Source organism: Hevea brasiliensis, chromosome 14 (genome assembly GCF_030052815.1).
Source record: "Hevea brasiliensis isolate MT/VB/25A 57/8 chromosome 14, ASM3005281v1, whole genome shotgun sequence".
Lineage (NCBI taxonomy): Eukaryota > Viridiplantae > Streptophyta > Magnoliopsida > Malpighiales > Euphorbiaceae > Hevea > Hevea brasiliensis.
In genome coordinates this window covers 557,767-574,966 of record NC_079506.1, presented here as the reverse complement: position 1 = coordinate 574,966, position 17,200 = coordinate 557,767, and the positions used below count along the sequence as shown (strand labels likewise).

Genomic DNA, 17,200 nt, shown 5'->3' with positions numbered 1-17,200 from the left:
AGTTGTCGGAGTGATATGAGATTTGTTAGCAACTCCTCTGGCAGAACTTCTAGATCCTCAATATTCTCGATATGCAGACTTGTCAATTGAGAAGGGGAAATCGAAGCACAAGAAGACGTAGATTGTGACACCGAAATCTTCATCTTCAGTATGTCCTCCAATGACTTCTTGCTGGCATTTTTGAATGCCAATTTTTGGACAGATGGAATGAGAGGCATTGAAGTGAGGTTAGGGCAAGACATGATTTCCAAATAATCAAGACAGTGAAATTGTAGCAACTGAGGCATGGATGTATCCCTCCTCCAGCCCTTCAGATTTGGGCAATTTTGTAGCCAGAGTTTCTCTAAGGAAGGGAAGAATAATGCATTGTCGCAATTAATCCCACTCTCTATGTACTCCAGATCAGTTGAATTATAAATCCCCAAAGTTTTAAGTGAAGGGAACCGATCCAACGGTGGAAAATGCTGGCATTTTTTGCAGTTATCAATTCGAAGTTTCACCAAATTAGTGAGGGAAGAAATCCAGCTTGGAAACATGAGTCTTCCGCACCCAAACACAATCAACCATTTTAGATTAAGGTGTGGCCGCAGCTCTCCCAATGACATTTCTTCATCATTTTCACCATCATCTGTACCACTATCACTATTATTATCATAGGGATCGCCCAATTTCCATGATAATCTCAAGACTTGAAGGTGTTGCTTCTCTTTCAAATTGGCTGCCTTAAATTCAGATGCTGGATTTTTCACATACCGTAGATTCCTGATCTCTAGATTTTCTCCCAGCTTGTTCAAGTCACGTAATTCACCAAGTCCAGCGCTACGTTTGGAGACACCGTGGTCTTTGGCCACCATGAATAGTGATAAATTCTTAAGGGAAGTCAGTTGACCAATCCCACGTGGCATATGAGTCAAACTAACACATCCCTGAAGGTAAAGGTTCTGGAGATTGACCAACTTTTTAATGTGCTTAGGCAACTGTTTAAGCCTTTCACAGTTGGTTAGGTACAAAATTTGCAGGTTTTGGAGTTTAATAATGGAATCAGGAAGGATTTCAACGCATTCGTTATCAGAAAGATCGAGAAACCTTACGTGCTTCAATTTATCAATGGAATGGGGCACTTTCTTAATTCCCAAACCACGCAAATTTAATACCCTTATACGACTTAATTTGAAAAAAATTTCACCACATTCTACTTCTTTAATGTCATGCTTTTTTGACCATTTAAATGATGTAAATGTTCTCACCTTTGACACATTAGGTAAGCAACTTGCAACATTTTGCCATGACTCAACTTCAAAATCAATTGAAAAATGTCGAGTTTTTTTTTCAACACACTTTGCATCTGAACTTAATAAAATGATTTCATCCCCTGCTACTTGTGCGGCAAGATCATGCATCAAATCATGCATTTTACAACTCCATAAATTACCCAACTTATCTTTTTCTACTTCTTGAAAGAAGCATCTCCACGAAAGATCCTTAAAATATTTTAAACCCATATCTTGAATACTTTGTTCTGAATTTGATGATTTAATGAATCCTTGTGCCACCCAAATGTTCACCAAATATGGGATGTTAATTTTACAATCTTTTGGAAATAATCTACAATAAGCAAAGCAACACTTTAAATGTGAAGGTAGATGATTATAACTCAATTTAAGAGTTTGAATGATACTATTTCCCTCTTCATTCATATTTGGAAGTTCTTTTTCTTTGAAGTGTTGCCATTCATCTATTGTATTTTTAAAATACAATAAACGACCTATTACTCTTATGGCTAAAGGGACTCCAACATATTTTGCCACAATTTCTTTTCCAATTCTCTCGTGGTCTAGGCTAGTTACTTCCCCTTGTTTAAAAGCCATATTTGCAAATAAAGACCACGAATCATCAACAAGGAGGCCTTGTAAATCATGTGTTTTTGTTGATCCTATCATTTCTGCAACATTTTTAAGACGTGTAGTCACTATTATTTTGCTTCCTCTTCTGCCTCCAACTAGCAAATCTTTCAAGTGAAACCATTTTTCGGAATCCTCATTCCACAAATCGTCCAAAACAAGTAAATATTTTTTTCCATTAATCTTCTCATGAAGAAGATCTTTCAAGGTATTCATCTCAAGATTTTTAGGCTTCTCACCATCAAGAGACTCCAAAATCTTTTCAACAATTATTTTTACATCAAAATTTTCAGAAATGCACACCCAAATTTTGAGCTCAAAATTTGATTTCACCGTCTCATCATTATATGCAAATTGAGCAAGTGTTGTCTTTCCTAAGCCTCCAATACCCACAATGGAAATGATTGACACATTCTCCCCATGACTAGAGGACAGGAGAAAATCAATAATTTTCTTTTCATCATTTTCTCTACCAACAACTAATTGAGGTAAAGATGAGTGAGTTTGCTCTCTTTCCCCAATCATAGGAAATGTCTTCTCAGGGAGCTTATCTAAGTGAAACTTCTTATGTTCAGCAATCTCATCTAACTTACTTCTAACTTTTTCAATCTTATGAGCCATTTTAAGGCCATAAACAAATGGGTTTGAGCTTGAAAAGAAGAGGCGTACCTCCTTCAACATTTTATTGCCAGTCATCATCTGCTTCAGCAAAACATCTGTGGAGAACTCATCTAACAAATCATCTGCATCATAAAATGCTTCTTTTAGTGAATCAACCCAAACTTTGATTTGATGACTCTGCGAATACTGCTGCTCTGCATCAAGAAGCACAGCTTGGATCGTTGAAACTTTGCTCCTGAGTTTCTCAAGCTCCTCTCTGACACCCCACCTGAGCCTAGTCTCTTGAAGGACTCTAGAACCCAGCTTCTTAATGATTTCCACAGCAACGCCGGAGAGAATTGCGTCTGCCATTGCTTTTCAAGTGAGTGGAAAATGAAGGTAAGTCAGAATTGGGAAGTGTTTAAGGTTTGAAGAGAAGGATTATGAAGATGTGTGGAGGATGAAAATGCTATGGAAATATATATAAAAAGGATTTAGGCTCTTGAAGGAGATATTCATTTCTTTAAGGACAACCGTGTGGGGTCTATTGGAAAAAAAAAAAAAAAGACCCCGTTCCGTTTGTAACGTACTGCAAACCATGTGAATTCAATACATACTGAATTAATTATTTGAAGGTGAACGAAATAAATCTTAGAAACAAAGAGAGTAAAATTCTCCCAGCAACTTTTAAGAAACAGAAGCGTGCATCTCTTAAAGCAAAATATGAAAATGTTTGGCGCGGATGAATATAATTAAAAAAGCAAAATACAAAAATATTTTATTTAGATTTTTTTTATTCCCACAACGTTAGGATGAATGATTAGTAAAAATAAATTCATCTTCTTAGCCTAATTTAAAATAATCTTTTTGATTTTTCTTATAAAATCTCGACGATAGTCAGCAATAAAAAAAATAAAATAAAATAATAAATACTTTAAAATACTTTAAGTAAATACTTAATTAATAATTTTTTAAATATATAAACACTATTTGTCTGCTTCCATTTATGCTTTCATATTAATAATAAATACTTTAAGTAATAATTTTTTAAATATATAAACACTATTAGTCTGCTTCCATTTATGCTTTCATATTAATAATAAATACTTTAAGTAAAATCATTATTAAGAATTTTCATTCTATAAATTATTTAAATTAAGTAAATAAAATTTTCATGAAAAATTTATCTCCCACCTTGCTAATCAATTTTCTTTTTATTGTTTTTAGATCACTAAGTCAAAATTAATAAGCTGTGTGGAGCCCTTATAAGAGACTATAAAGAGAATTTTTTTTTTTTTATTTGAAAAACAAAGAATAAGGAAAAATAGGTACAAGGGAAATAAAAAGAAAGGCTAACAGAAAAAGTAAGACACAGTTCATAACAGTATGCATGAATAGTTTACAAGTTGTAATTTTTTTTTTTATTAAAAAAATTACTATTTTTATTTTGAGACCTTAGGGCTCCGTTTCTTTTTATTTAAAAAATTAGTATTTTCACAGATGGGAATGGTGGATTTCACTCATGAATGTCATCAGTTGAAAGTGAATATTATATTTTAATGGCAAAGAAAAGATGCAGTAAACTTTGAAGTCATTGACACAAGATGTTAATTTTCTGGCAAATTTTTCTTAGCATTTTCATTAGATATTCTTAAAGAAATGTTAAATTTTGAGATTTTGGTTAACATTTCTCCATGTTATTTTCTTATTAATTATAATTAGATTAAAATTTATTGATAAAAAGAAAAATCTTCTTATTAATCCAATCAAATTATTGATTAAAATTTATTGATAAAAATTTATTGATAAAGTCAAGGTCAATAATCCACTTTACAAGTTTAATTACTTCTGCTTGAATAAGCCTACATGGCTTGTAAGGCGGTGCAAACTGCAAAGTTGCTCATAATTTACAAAATCTAAGATCGATATTGTCTAGAGCAGCTTTGCAATTCTTTCTATTTGCTAATAAAATCAAAAGCAGAGTTCCATATACTCTGTTATGAGATGATATAGAAACAGAACAACTTCCTGACTGCAATATTGAATCCTTTGTGTGAAAGGTTACGATCCCTTTCCATGTAAATATAAATTCTTTATATTTTAGTACCACAAACTCAAAAGCCTAAATGCAATCCAAACTTCACTTTTAGGTTTGAAGGGGAGGATTATGAAGATGTGTGGAGGATATTAGTTGAAATGTGAACCTCAGTTGAAAGTCAATATTAGGTTTTAATTTCATTTAATGAAGCATAAATTATTTATTGAGTTTTTGGGAGAAACCAATGATAATTAAAATATGATATTTTGATTTTGAGATGTTAATATCTTTTCAGAAAGTTTAAAAATTTAAGAAATGAAAATTATTTTATATTATAGTTATAATTTTATTTTATTGATTAATGACTTATATATAGTTTCTCAAAAATGGTTAATATATAGTTTCTCAAAAAACGCTTCATACAATTGAAAACTGTGTATAATATTTTAAATCAATACATAATACTTCCCTTTTTTATATACAAGCAAAATGCAATTTATTAATGAAAATAGAAATGGATAGAAGGCTGCGTCCAACTAAACCCATGCCAGCAGGCATATCCCTTACACCCAACCTAATGAAGCAAGACCTTCTACCTATGTCAACAGAAAGTGACGCAAAGCAATTATAACAAAGCTAACAGATACAATTGCGGTAGAATCCCTGTTTGCAAGAGAGTCAGCGAAGCAATTCACTGCTCTAGGAGCATGACTCACCCCGGCATTAGGGAGGCGCTTTAGGTTGCAGCTAATAGAGTTCAGCACAGAGGAGAGACGCCGAGGAGTACTGTCTTAGTGTCATCGTTATTCACCCAAGACACAGCGATCTTAGGGTCAGTTTCAATAAGGATACCGACAGCATTAGTAGGGTAAAGAGGAGGAGAAACAGACAACAAACGCTTTTTGAATGGCCTTTAACTCTGCGGCGCTTGAATCATCAATCCTAGATGGGCAGAAGAACAAGCAGAGAAGGTTACCATCTAAATCTCTCAAAACTCCACCAACAGCACTAGGGCCGGCCTTACCTAGGGAGGAACCTTCAACGTTCCACTTGAGGTGATTTAGCGGCAGAGGGATCCACGAAGATACAGGTCGATGCTGTGATGGAAGAGACTCATAGTCACTCCATATTTAACTACAAAAAGAATAGCAAGCATTAAGGTTGCTAGCAACCGGAAGATTTCTTTTTGACAAAACAATAGGAATACCTTTCAATTATGGGTCAACGATTCATGCCATTATTCACATAGAATGACTACTGCCCAAATGATGATGTAAATGGGGAGAGAACCAATCACTCAACAACAACAGTAATGCACATGAACATCATTGGGAATGTTGAACAGTCAAACCTTAATGAAAAAAAAAATCTTCGAGTCATTTTACATAGTAAACAAGGAATCTGATTTGATAGGTTTAATGTAATTTCAGGACTACAACTAAATTTGAGCATTATAAAGTTTCCTTTGAATGTCTTTTACATTTAATCCAACATGCTCAAGCATCAAAGGAAAGCTATGGAATCATGTACAGTAAGTTGAGAAATTTAAAGAGAGCAGGATTTACTTGCCTTACAAGAGATGGAATTTTACAACTATTTGCAAGTGCAAGAATTGCTATGATTGATGGATGTGCTTTTCTTTCACTACATAAAAATGTGGACACACATTAACCTTATTTCATATGAACAAGAAACCCATAAATCACACTCACAAAGGAATATTATCAGTGCAATAATAAATTGAATAGTTTCACTTGTGAATGACATATAAGAAGAAAGTTGGTTTCAGAAAATTCGGCAACAAGTTTGCTTCAAAGTTGTCTCCTTAAGTAGTCAGTCGGACAGATCCCAATTTTAAGGGTTTTCAGCTAGAAATCATTTTCCACAGGAGCATAATTCACCCTGTTATCTACTGTTAACTTGTTGGAGAAAATTGGAAGTTGTACCTTATCTGAAGAAGCCATCAATAAAGAAATTCTACAGTCCCAAGTTGTTAAAATGTGGCGGCAAGTTGAAGTTCATCCAAAGCCATTCATTATTGTACATATGAAAATCCTTGCAATCAGCAGTTTCTATAGGCAAGGGAGATGAAACTTCAATTCAAGGTAATTATCATGCATAAATCCCAATGTTGCTGAAAAACCAAATTAAATATCAGGTAAAGAATTCATAACAAAAAAAATGTTGGACAAAAAAAATCCACTGTTTGATGGAATGTTTAAATTAGATTGGGAGAAAATATTGTTGAATATCATTTTGCTTTTCAGAACCAATGTTTTATCCACCTCTGCATTTAGCAGCACAAATATTGTTCATAAATGATTTAACTTACAAAGGAATGAGGTGAAGAGAGTTGATAGATGAAAATGACCTTCATCACAATGATTCCCATCCTACATTTTAGAAGCCGCATGATGAGAGGAAAAAAAAAATAAGAAGCCAGAAATAAACTCTTACAAACGAATTTAACTACACAAAATTGTCATAGTTAACTCACCAATTGTCAAAATCAACATCTATAAACAACTGCTTTAAGGTGAGTTTGGCATTCATTGAGGTAATGACATCAAATTCACAATGAACAAGAAGATTACACTTAGAGACAGGCACAGCATTTCATTTTGAGAACAACAAATAATGCTTCAGTTTAAAATTTGGATATAGGGAGGTTCATCATTTTATTAACTGAGGCAATTACCACCTTGTCAGTTTCTGCATAGAAAACCAAGTCTCTTGCAAAGGGTAGAAGCTAAAACTACAAGGGATTATGGGACCTCTTCATAGTGGCAACTCCAGTTAAAACTAGAGAGTCAAGAAAACAAAATTACAAAATTAAGTAGGAATCAAGGTCTTAAGTTTTATAATCAAGAGTGACAGTCATATTGTTTTTGTGCCTATTGGAAAAGCAAATCAGTCCACCAGATTGGATTTCATGCTGCTCATTCAATGTTGCCAAATTAACACAAAGAAATGAGAGTACCATGTAGGTCTGCATGATTGTTGTGCCCACAGGTTTTCCTTTGAAGTCTAAACTGAAATTGGGTCCATAAAGACTGAAATTTTTGCACAATCTACCAGACTGTCAAAAAATAGAAAATGGAATAAAAAAAAATGGAACATACTTGGATTATATTCATAGTAAGGCATGTGAAGATGATGAACATACCAAAACAAACACTTTCTTGCACAAGAGAGACCAATTCGTAGCTGCTCTTCTCTAGCATCTTTCAACAAGACGGAACCATTATTGGTTTCCAAACTCTGAATTGAAGACAATAATTGCATAATGCTTATTTGAAGCTTGATGGAGAAATATAGAGATGTGAAGAAAGATCTACATATGATTTTTATAGATTTGGAGAAGGCTTATGATAGTGTTCCAAAAGATATCTTATGGAGAGTGTTAGAACAAAAGAGGGAATCTATTAGGTACATACAAGTGTTGAAAGATAATTATGAAGGAGCAATTACTATTGTGCGCACAGTGAGAAGGGACATAAGAGATTTGAAAAAGTACTCTAGAGTCAGAGGGCTTTAAGTTAAGTAGAACGAAGACAGAATACGTGCATTGCAAGTTCAGTGAAGGCCGAACTAGTGATAGGAAAGGAGTTAGATTGGATGGAGTGGTATTGCCCCAAAGTAATCACTTTAAATATCTCGGCTCAATCCTTCAAGTAGATGGGGGATGTGAGGAGGATGTTAGTCATAGGATTAAAGTTGGATGGTTGAAGTGGAGACGTGTCATGGGAGTTTTATGTGATCGCAAGATTCCCAATAAGTTGAAAGAAAAATTTTACCGTATAGCTATACGACTAACCATGTTATATGGTAGTGAGTGTTAGGCAATGAAAGAGCCGTATGTATCTAAGATGAGAGTTGCGGAGATAAGAATGTTAAGGTGGATGAGTGGCTATTCTAGACTAGATAAAGTCCGTAATGAGAGTATTAGAGAAAAAGTAGGAGTGGTGCCAATTGAGGATAAGTTGAGAGAAGGGAGATTGAAGTGGTTTGGTCATGTACAGCGTTGACATACGGAGGCTCCAATTAGACAAGTAGAGCACATTGGGTTAAAGGATAGAAAGAAAAGAAGCGGTAGACCTAAACTGACTTGGAGGAGAGTAATACAACATGACCTAGAAGCATTACACATTTCCGAGGACTTAACCCAAAATCGTTTAGAGTGGATAAAGAGAATCCATATAGCCGACCCCAATAAATTTTTGGGAGTTCAGTTGAGTTGAGCTTATTTGAAATTCCATAGGTCAATTAAAATACATGGAAATGCTTCAATCTACTGATTCACAATATCAGTAAAACAACCTGAAACTAAGATTAAAAGGACAAATAGGAACTCAAGTTCCACCATTCGCTGCATTTTTCGCAAACCATTTTTGAGTTAATATTGCCAAAAAGTATAAATTCACAGAACACATTATGATTGAGATGCCAACCCGTTCAAGTGGAGAAAAAAAAAAAAGATTTACAGTCTTTAAAATTTGACAATGAGAATGGGCAAGAAAGAAGATGTGGATTTTTGAAACTGTAAAGCATGAGACTGTAGGATTCTTTTGATACCAATTTGTAAGAGGTGAGAATACTTTGATAGAGCTTCTATAATATTATGTTTTAAGTTTGTTACTTCACGTAATACAGGAAAGTTAAATATGACAAGACAAGAAAAATGGAATACCTACATAAAATCTTATTCTTATAAGATTTGATCTTCAACAACCTTATGTCCCAAACTCTAGATCTCATTCAGAACATGCATTTGGTGACAAAAGTTCCAAACAATCCTGCAATCACATAAATGATCTCTAAAGTGAAGAAACACATGAAAATAATATATAAAAATGTAAAAGTTACATAAAAAAGGAAAAAAAAATGAAACAGAGGAGCATTGAACAGAGCATGTTTCTTCTAGATCACATGCCTAGAGATTAGACCTCAATTTTGGCAAATGCTTTACATTTTCTCGAAGAAACTACTGATTTTCATTTTGTTTTCCAGGAAACCAAATCAAAGAAAGGTAAAACTGTGGGCTTTTTGGGATTTAATTATTCATGTACAAGAAAATATAACAGTAAAATGATAGAAAAGAAAATCAACCCAGTAATTTTACTTACCACTCAACTGGTGGAAGGAATAAGTTAGATTTGAAGCAATATGAAGTGTTGAATCTCTTCTTTTTTTTTTTCTTTTTTTTTTCCAGAACCAATGATTTTTCCACTTCTGAATGCCGCAAATCAGAAGACAAGGTTGTTATTTGTGGACAATCCCAAATATTATGGCATTGAAGTGAAGTGAGGTTTTGCAGCAAGTTCTCTAGCAGAAATTCTAGATCCTGAATAAGCAGAATTTTCAACTAAATAAGCAGAATTTCTAGATCCCATATATACACACACACACACATTAATTTTTGAGGAAAAAAGACCATTAATTGTTCATTTAAATCTAAAGAATGAGGAAATTCCATGAGCATGTCCCACATTGCTAGTTCTTACTTGTGCCTTCAAAGATCATAGTTAATTTCTCTGTTATCTAAGTTGCCAGAACTAAATTCAACCTAGTTCTGAAACATCTTGCTGTGATATTAAATTGCAAAAAAAAAAAAAAAAAAAAAAAAACTGCAATTTCTTGTGCAATATTAAATTGCAAGTCCATGTATATAAATCAATTGTGCAGGTCTCAGCTAGTCAGCATCATTGAACCTTTCCTGATTGTGACTATTAAATTTACTTGAATCAGATGTTCACTTCAGGCCTAGACACAATGACACACATTACAAGTTTTAGTTTTTCAACACTTCACAATTTTGTAGAAGTAAATAAGAGAATACGGTCTCTAAAAACATCCATACCTTTAGCAAATGATTGCAGATAAGTTAGACGATCAGTTGTCCACCAGATAGGCAATGGCCCCTTAATTTTCATGCCATCAGACATGCAAGCACAGCAAAAGCAGCAAGCATTAAGATTGATGGAAACTATAAGATATTATGTACCAGTCACTCAAAAGAAGCAGAAATAAACATGTACCAGTCATAGCAATAAACTAGCACTTACTGGCACATGAGAGGCCAATCCACAATTGCTCGTCTCTGTTATCTTTCAAAAAGACAGAACCAACCATCATCAATTTCCAAAGTCTAAAAGTGAAGAAGCACGCGTTGCAGAATGCTCGTTTGACACTCCAAAGCTCACATAAGCTTATATGGGAATGCTTCAATTTCTTTGAAGGCTAATAAATTCACAGAACATATTGCCACTTAAAATGCCAACCAGTTCAAGATGGGGAAAATTATGCATTCCGGGCCTCAAAATCTCCAAAACAGAACCACACGCAAGAGATAAGATTTGCTTTCATGTAACTGTAAAGCAGTGAACTGTAGGATCTTTTCTTTTTATGCCAAATACAACCTCTCGGAGGTGAGCATTCTTGGGCTATCCCTTGAGTTCTCTAATAATTGCAAGGCCAATTCACAATTGCTCTTTTCTGGCTTCTTTCAACAAGATAGAACCATTATTAATTTCCAAACTCTGAAATTGAAGACCATATTTGCAGAATGCTTATTTGAAATTCCATAGCTCACTTAAAATTACATGGGAATGCTTCAATCTACTGAGTCGCACTATCAGCAGAACAACCTCAAACTACCATTAAAAGGATAAAAAGTAGCCAAAGTTCCTCCATTCATTTGACTGATCGCAAACCATGTTTGATTTAGTACTGCCCAATAGTATAAATTCACAGAACACATTGTGACCTAGATGCCAACCTGTTCAAGTAGAGGAAGAAGAAATGATTTCCAGTCTTTAAAATCAGAAATGAGACTGAGAATACTTTAAAACCAATCTGTAAGAGGTGAGAATACTTTGGTAGAGCTTCTGTTACTTAATGTAATATGGGAAAGCTAAATATGACAAGACAACAAAAATGGAATACCAACTTAAAATATAATTCTTATTAGATTTGATCTTCAACTGCAATCTTAACCCAACCTGAAGTCCTGAACACTCAGAACATGCATCTGGTGGCAAAATTTCCAAACAATTCTGCAATCATATAAATGATTTCTAAGGTGAATAAACATATGAAAATAATATATAAAAATGTAAGATTACGAAAAAAACAGAGCACCATTTCTGGGGGTGAGTACCTTCCAGATCACATGCCTGGAGATTAGACCTCAGTTTGGTGCAAATGCTTTAGATTGTCATTTTCTTTTCCTGGAAACCAGCACAAAGGAAGGCAAAACTGTGAGCTTTTTGATATTTAGCTTGTTCATGGGCAACAAAATTTCAGGGAAAGTGTTCATAACAATAAAATGATAGCAATAAGACTTACCACACAATTGAATGGAAGGAATAAGTAAGATTTGAATGAGTGTGAAAAGTTGAATTTCATTTTGTTTTCAGAACAAATAAATTTTCCACCTCTGCATTCAGGACCACAAATCTTGTAAGCATTTGATTGAATGCCAAACATAAAAACGCATTAACCACAAAAACTAGCGTGTGCTTCTAAAATAGAGAGACAAAAGGTACATACCCGAAGAAAAGTCTGATTCTTCTGATTATAGCTTGTATATGCCATCCACTTGAATCCATCTTCCCTCAATATAAATATTTGGTATGTGAGCAATCTTGGGCCAATCAGCACCCATTTTGCTTTTGCATCTTTCTGACAGTTGAGGACATTCATGAATCCCAAAAGCTTGTAATGCGGTAAGGCTTCCTATCCACTCCGGTAAAGATATCAAATTAGGACAACTTTTGATTAGGAGTCTGCACAGAGTGGGAACATGTTGAAGTCCCTTTGGGACGGACTCCAATTTGTTCAAATTTATCAAATGAAGCACCCGGAGGCTTCTAAGGTACTGCCACGGCATATCACTATGATCCTCTGAATCAGATAAATCAAGCTCCTCACAAGCCAAGAAGACAAGATGCTCAAGGGAGGTTAGATGCCGCAAAGCAGAAGACACCTTTGTTATTCGTGGACAATAACGAATATAAAGTTGTCGGAGTGATATGGGATTTGTGAACAACTCCTCTGGCAGAACTTCTAGATCCTCAATATTCTCGATATTCAGAATTTTCAATTGAGAATGGGAAATCGAAGAACAAGAAGAGGTAGATTGTGACACCGAAATCTTCATCTTCAGTATGTCCTCCAATGACTTCTTGCTAGCATTTTTCAACACCAATTTTTGGACAGATGGAATGAGAGGCATTGAAGTGAGGTTAGGGCAAGACCTGATATCCAAATAATCAAGACAGTGAAATTGTAGCAACTGAGGCGTGGATGTATCCCTCCTCCATCCCTTCAGATTTGGGCAATTTAAGAGCCAGAGTCTCTCTAAGGAAGGGAAGAATAATGCATTGTCGCAATTAATCCCACTCTCTATGTACTCCAGATCAGTGAAATTCTCAATCGCCAAACTTTTAAGTGAAGGGAACTGATCCAACGGTGGAAAATGCTGGCATTTTTTGCAGTTATCAATTCGAAGTTCCACCAAATTAGTGAGGGAGGAAATCCAGCTTGGAAACATGAGTCTTCCACACCCATACACAAGCAACCATTTTAGATTAAGGTGTGGCCGCAGCTCTTCTAATGACATTTCTTCATCATTTTCAACATCATCTGGACCACTATCACTATTATTATCATAGGGATCGCCCAATTTCCATGATAATGTCAAGGCTTGAAGGTGTTGCTTCTCTTTCAAATTGGCTGCCTTAAATTCAGATGCTGGATTTTTCACATACCGTAGATTCATGATTCGAAGCACATCTCTCAGATTGTTCAAGTTACTCAATTCACTAAGGGCACCGCCATGTTTGGAGACACCGTTATCTTTGTCTACCATGAATAGTGATAAATCCTCAATAGAAGTCAGTTGACCAATCCCATGTGGCATATGAGTCAAACTAACACATCCCTCAAGGAAAAGTCGCTGGAGATTGACCAACTTTTTGATATGCTTTGGCAACTGTTTAAGCCTTTCACAGTTGACTAGGCGTAGAATTTGCAAGTTTTGAAGTTTAATTATGGAATCAGGAAGGAACTCAATGCCTTTATTATCAGAAAGATCGAGAAATCTTACGTGCTTTAATTTATCAATGGAATGTGGCACTTTCTCAATCCCCAAATCACATAAATTCAATAACCTTACTCGACTTAATTTGGAAAAAATGTCATGACATTCTACTTCTTTAATATCATACATTTTTGACCAATTGAATGATGTAAATGTTCGCACCTTTGTCACAATAGGTAAGCAACTTGCAATTTTTTGCCATGACTCAACTTTAAAACCAATTGAAACATGTCGAGTTCCTTCTTTAACAAGTTCTGCATCCGAATTTAATAAAGTGATACCCTCTCTAGCTACTTGCAAAATAAGATCATACATCAAATCATGCATTCTACAACTCCTTAAATTACCCAATATATCTTCTTCTACGTCTTGAAAGAAAGACCTCCATAAAAGATCTTTGAAATATTTTAGGCCTACATCTTTGAAACTTTGTTTTGAATCTGATAATTCAATCAATCCTTGTGCCATCCAAAGATTCACCAAATATTCTATTTTAATTTTTGAACCTTTTGGAAATAATCTACAATAGGCAAAACAACACTTTAAATGAGAAGGGAGATGATCATAACTCAACCTAAGAGTTTTCATAATATTAATCTCCCCTTCATTCAAATATAAAAACTCTTTTTCTTTGAACGATTCCCACTCATTTATTGCATTTTTATAATACAATAAACTTCCTATTGCTCGAATGGCTAAAGGGACTCCAACACATTTTGTCACAATTTCTCTTCCAATTATCTCATGCTTTGCGCTTGTTACTTGCTCTTGCTTGAAAGCCATTTTTTTAAACAACAACCATGACTTAGCATCACATAGGCCTTGTAATTTACTTGTTTCATCTGATCTTATCATCTTTGCAACATTTTCAAGACGCGTAGTCACTATTATTTTACTTCCACATGCACCTCTGGCTAACAAATCTTTCAAGTCAAACCATTTTTTGGAATCCTCATTCCATAAATCATCCAAAACAAGCAAATATTTTTTTTCATTAATTTTCTCCCAAAGTAGATCTTTCAAGGTATTCAATTCAAGATTTTTAGGCTTCTCACCATCAAGAGACTCCAAAATCTTTTCAACAACTATTTTTACATCAAAATTTTCAGAAATGCACACCCACATTTTGAACTCAAAATATGATTTCACCCTCACATCATTGTATGCAAGTTGAGCAAGTGTTGTCTTTCCTAATCCTCCAACACCAACAATGGAAATGATTGACACATTCTCCCCATAACTAGAAGACAGAAGAAAATCAATGATTTTCTTCTTATCATCTTCTCTACCAACAACTACAAGAGGCAAAGATGAGTGAGTTTGCTCTCTTTCCTCAACCATAGGAGCTGCGATCTCATCTAAGTGAAACTTCCTATTTGCAACAGTCTCATCTAATTTACTTCTAACTTTTCCAATCTTATGAGCCATTTTAAGACCATAAACAAATGGGTTTGAGCTTGAAAAGAAGAGGCGTACCTCCTTCACCATTTTATTGCCAGTCATCATCCGCTTCACTAAAACATCTGTGGAGAACTCATCTAGCAAGTCATCAGCATCGTAAAAAGCATCTTTTAGCGAGTCAACCCAATCTTTGATTTGATGCTTCTGCCAGTACTGCTGCTCTGCATCAAGAAGCACAGCTTGGATGGTTGAAACTGTCCTCCTGAGTTTCTCAAGCTCCTCTTTGACACCCCACCAGAGCCTAGTCTCTTGAAGAACTCGAGAACCCAGCTTCTTAATGATTTCCACAACAATGCGGGACAGAATTGCATCTGCCATTACTTTTCAAGTGAGTGGAAAGTGAAGGTAAGTCAGAATTGGGAAGTGTTTAAGGTTTGAAGAGAAGGATTATGAAGAAGTGTGGAGGATGAAAATGCTGTGGAATATATATAGAAAGGATTTAGGCTCTTGCAGGAGATATTCATTTCTTTAAGGATAACCGTTTGGGGTCTCGTAAAAAAAAAAAAAAAAGACCCCACTCTGTTTTTAACGTACTGCAAACCAAGTGGAGCCCAAGTAAAAAATTCAATAGGTAAAAACAGATTTAATGAATGAATTATTTGGTATTGCAAACTGTGTGGATTCCATGAAAACAAAATCCAATTAATACTGAATTATTTGAGGGGGAAAGGAAGTAAAATTCTCTTATATTAAAGCAAAGTATTCCATATTGATTGACATTCGGGAAAGGCTGTGACATGGTTGAACTGTTTGAAGAAGAAACAACACTTTCAGAGGATGACATGGTGTGCCATGAAAGGCTCTGATGCCATATTATGATTAGTCCAACTTGATGATTCTCTTTGCATTAGATAATATATATAAGTACACTTTACACTTAGTTCATATACAGTAGGAAAGTAGGAATAAGCAGGAGACTACAAAGTATAGATAACAACAACAAGGGGAATTTAAACTTGGTGATAAATTAAGTAAATAATTTTTTTTTCATGAAAAAATCTTCCACTTTCAGACTATTAAGTCAAAATTGGTGATATGGTAAGCCGTGTGAAGCCCTTCCAAAAGGGGAATTTTTTATTTAAAAAACAAAGAAAAAGGAAAAATAGATACAAGGAAAATTTGGCTTGGTTCGTTTATACCTCAATTGGGATTCCCAAAATAAAAACTATAATCAATTATTGCAGAGAAACAATAAACTATGGTGGTTTGCATTAATAAACTATCGGATTATCCAATAGTTTACTTGCATTTTTTCAATGGACGAATGAATATTTATAATAAATTTATAGTTATAATAAATTTATCTTCTTGACTGAATGAATAATAAATTTATAGTTATAATAAATTTATCTTCTTGACTGAATGAAAGGCAAATGATTCATTTTATATAATTTGATCCACCAGCAAATAGCATATATAATTATCCAGCACCAATAGTAAATTTGAGAGATTGAAATATTAAATTTAATTTAAAATTACCCATCATCCCCAAAAGATAAATATTTAATGATGTTATTAAAAGCTTATGGCCACTCAATTACTACACCCTTTTCCTTTGAATAATGATGTGAAAAAGAAAGGCACTTGCTCATTAATTTAATTTATTTTTTTTCTTTTTCAATCACTCAGCTGAAAAATTCAAGGTTGGTGAGCTCCTTTTTCACTCTTTCTCCTAAAAGCATTTTCTTTATCAACTTTAGCTAAAGCAGATTTATAAAATGATAAGAAAAGAAACTTGAGGACCTTTACACTTGTTTTTGTCGTGAACGATTGTGGCCTGTTTGGTATTTAAGGTTTTGCATTAAAAAAAATACTTTTTAGAAAAAAATCATATTTTAGATACTATTAGATCACTTGTTTTTAGATCACTAAGTCAAAATTGGTGTTTTGATAAGCCAACTTTTTGTTTAATAAACAAAGAATAAGGAAAAATAGGTAAAATGGAAATAAAAGAAAATGCATGAATAGTTTACAAGTTGTAAATTTTTTGTTTTTAGCTTTTCTTCTTTTAATTGGGAATTTTATTGAAATTTTAATCTTAAAAATAACTAAACTAATAATTTAAGATTTATAATTAAAATATGTAAAGATTTAAAT

The 17,200-nt window shown here is 34.1% G+C and overlaps 2 protein-coding genes across 21 annotated transcripts; both read right to left on the bottom strand.

Annotated features, from left to right (window-relative positions):
• Positions 1 to 255: 255 nt before the first annotated feature.
• LOC131173383 (putative disease resistance protein RGA3) lies at positions 256 to 2,873 on the bottom strand. Its single transcript, XM_058135695.1, has 2 exons — positions 397 to 2,873; positions 256 to 343 (listed from the first exon to the last, which is right to left on the bottom strand). Exons 1-2 carry the CDS (start codon positions 2,871 to 2,873, stop codon positions 256 to 258), a joined length of 2,565 nt encoding a protein of 854 aa, XP_057991678.1.
• Positions 2,874 to 4,959: 2,086 nt separating this feature from the next.
• On the bottom strand, positions 4,960 to 15,558 carry LOC110650978 (putative disease resistance protein RGA3). Of its 20 annotated transcripts, none has more exons than XR_009143016.1 (14): positions 12,091 to 15,558; positions 11,887 to 11,977; positions 11,699 to 11,768; positions 11,485 to 11,594; positions 10,605 to 11,317; positions 10,400 to 10,460; positions 9,666 to 9,883; positions 9,234 to 9,335; positions 7,706 to 7,800; positions 7,520 to 7,618; positions 6,872 to 6,932; positions 6,486 to 6,673; positions 5,564 to 5,673; positions 4,960 to 5,481 (listed from the first exon to the last, which is right to left on the bottom strand). XR_009143016.1 is itself a non-coding variant. In XM_058133407.1 (2 exons), the coding sequence occupies exon 1, from the start codon at positions 15,419 to 15,421 to the stop codon at positions 12,116 to 12,118; it is 3,306 nt and encodes a 1,101-aa protein (XP_057989390.1). In that variant the 5' UTR covers positions 15,422 to 15,558; the 3' UTR covers positions 11,883 to 11,977; positions 12,091 to 12,115. The 20 variants fall into 20 exon arrangements, 1 of the variants encoding a protein (XP_057989390.1); XR_009143019.1 differs by having other exon boundaries at positions 9,666 to 9,904; positions 11,489 to 11,594; XR_009143015.1 differs by having other exon boundaries at positions 9,230 to 9,335; positions 11,489 to 11,594.
• Between the last annotated feature and the right edge of the window lie 1,642 nt (positions 15,559 to 17,200).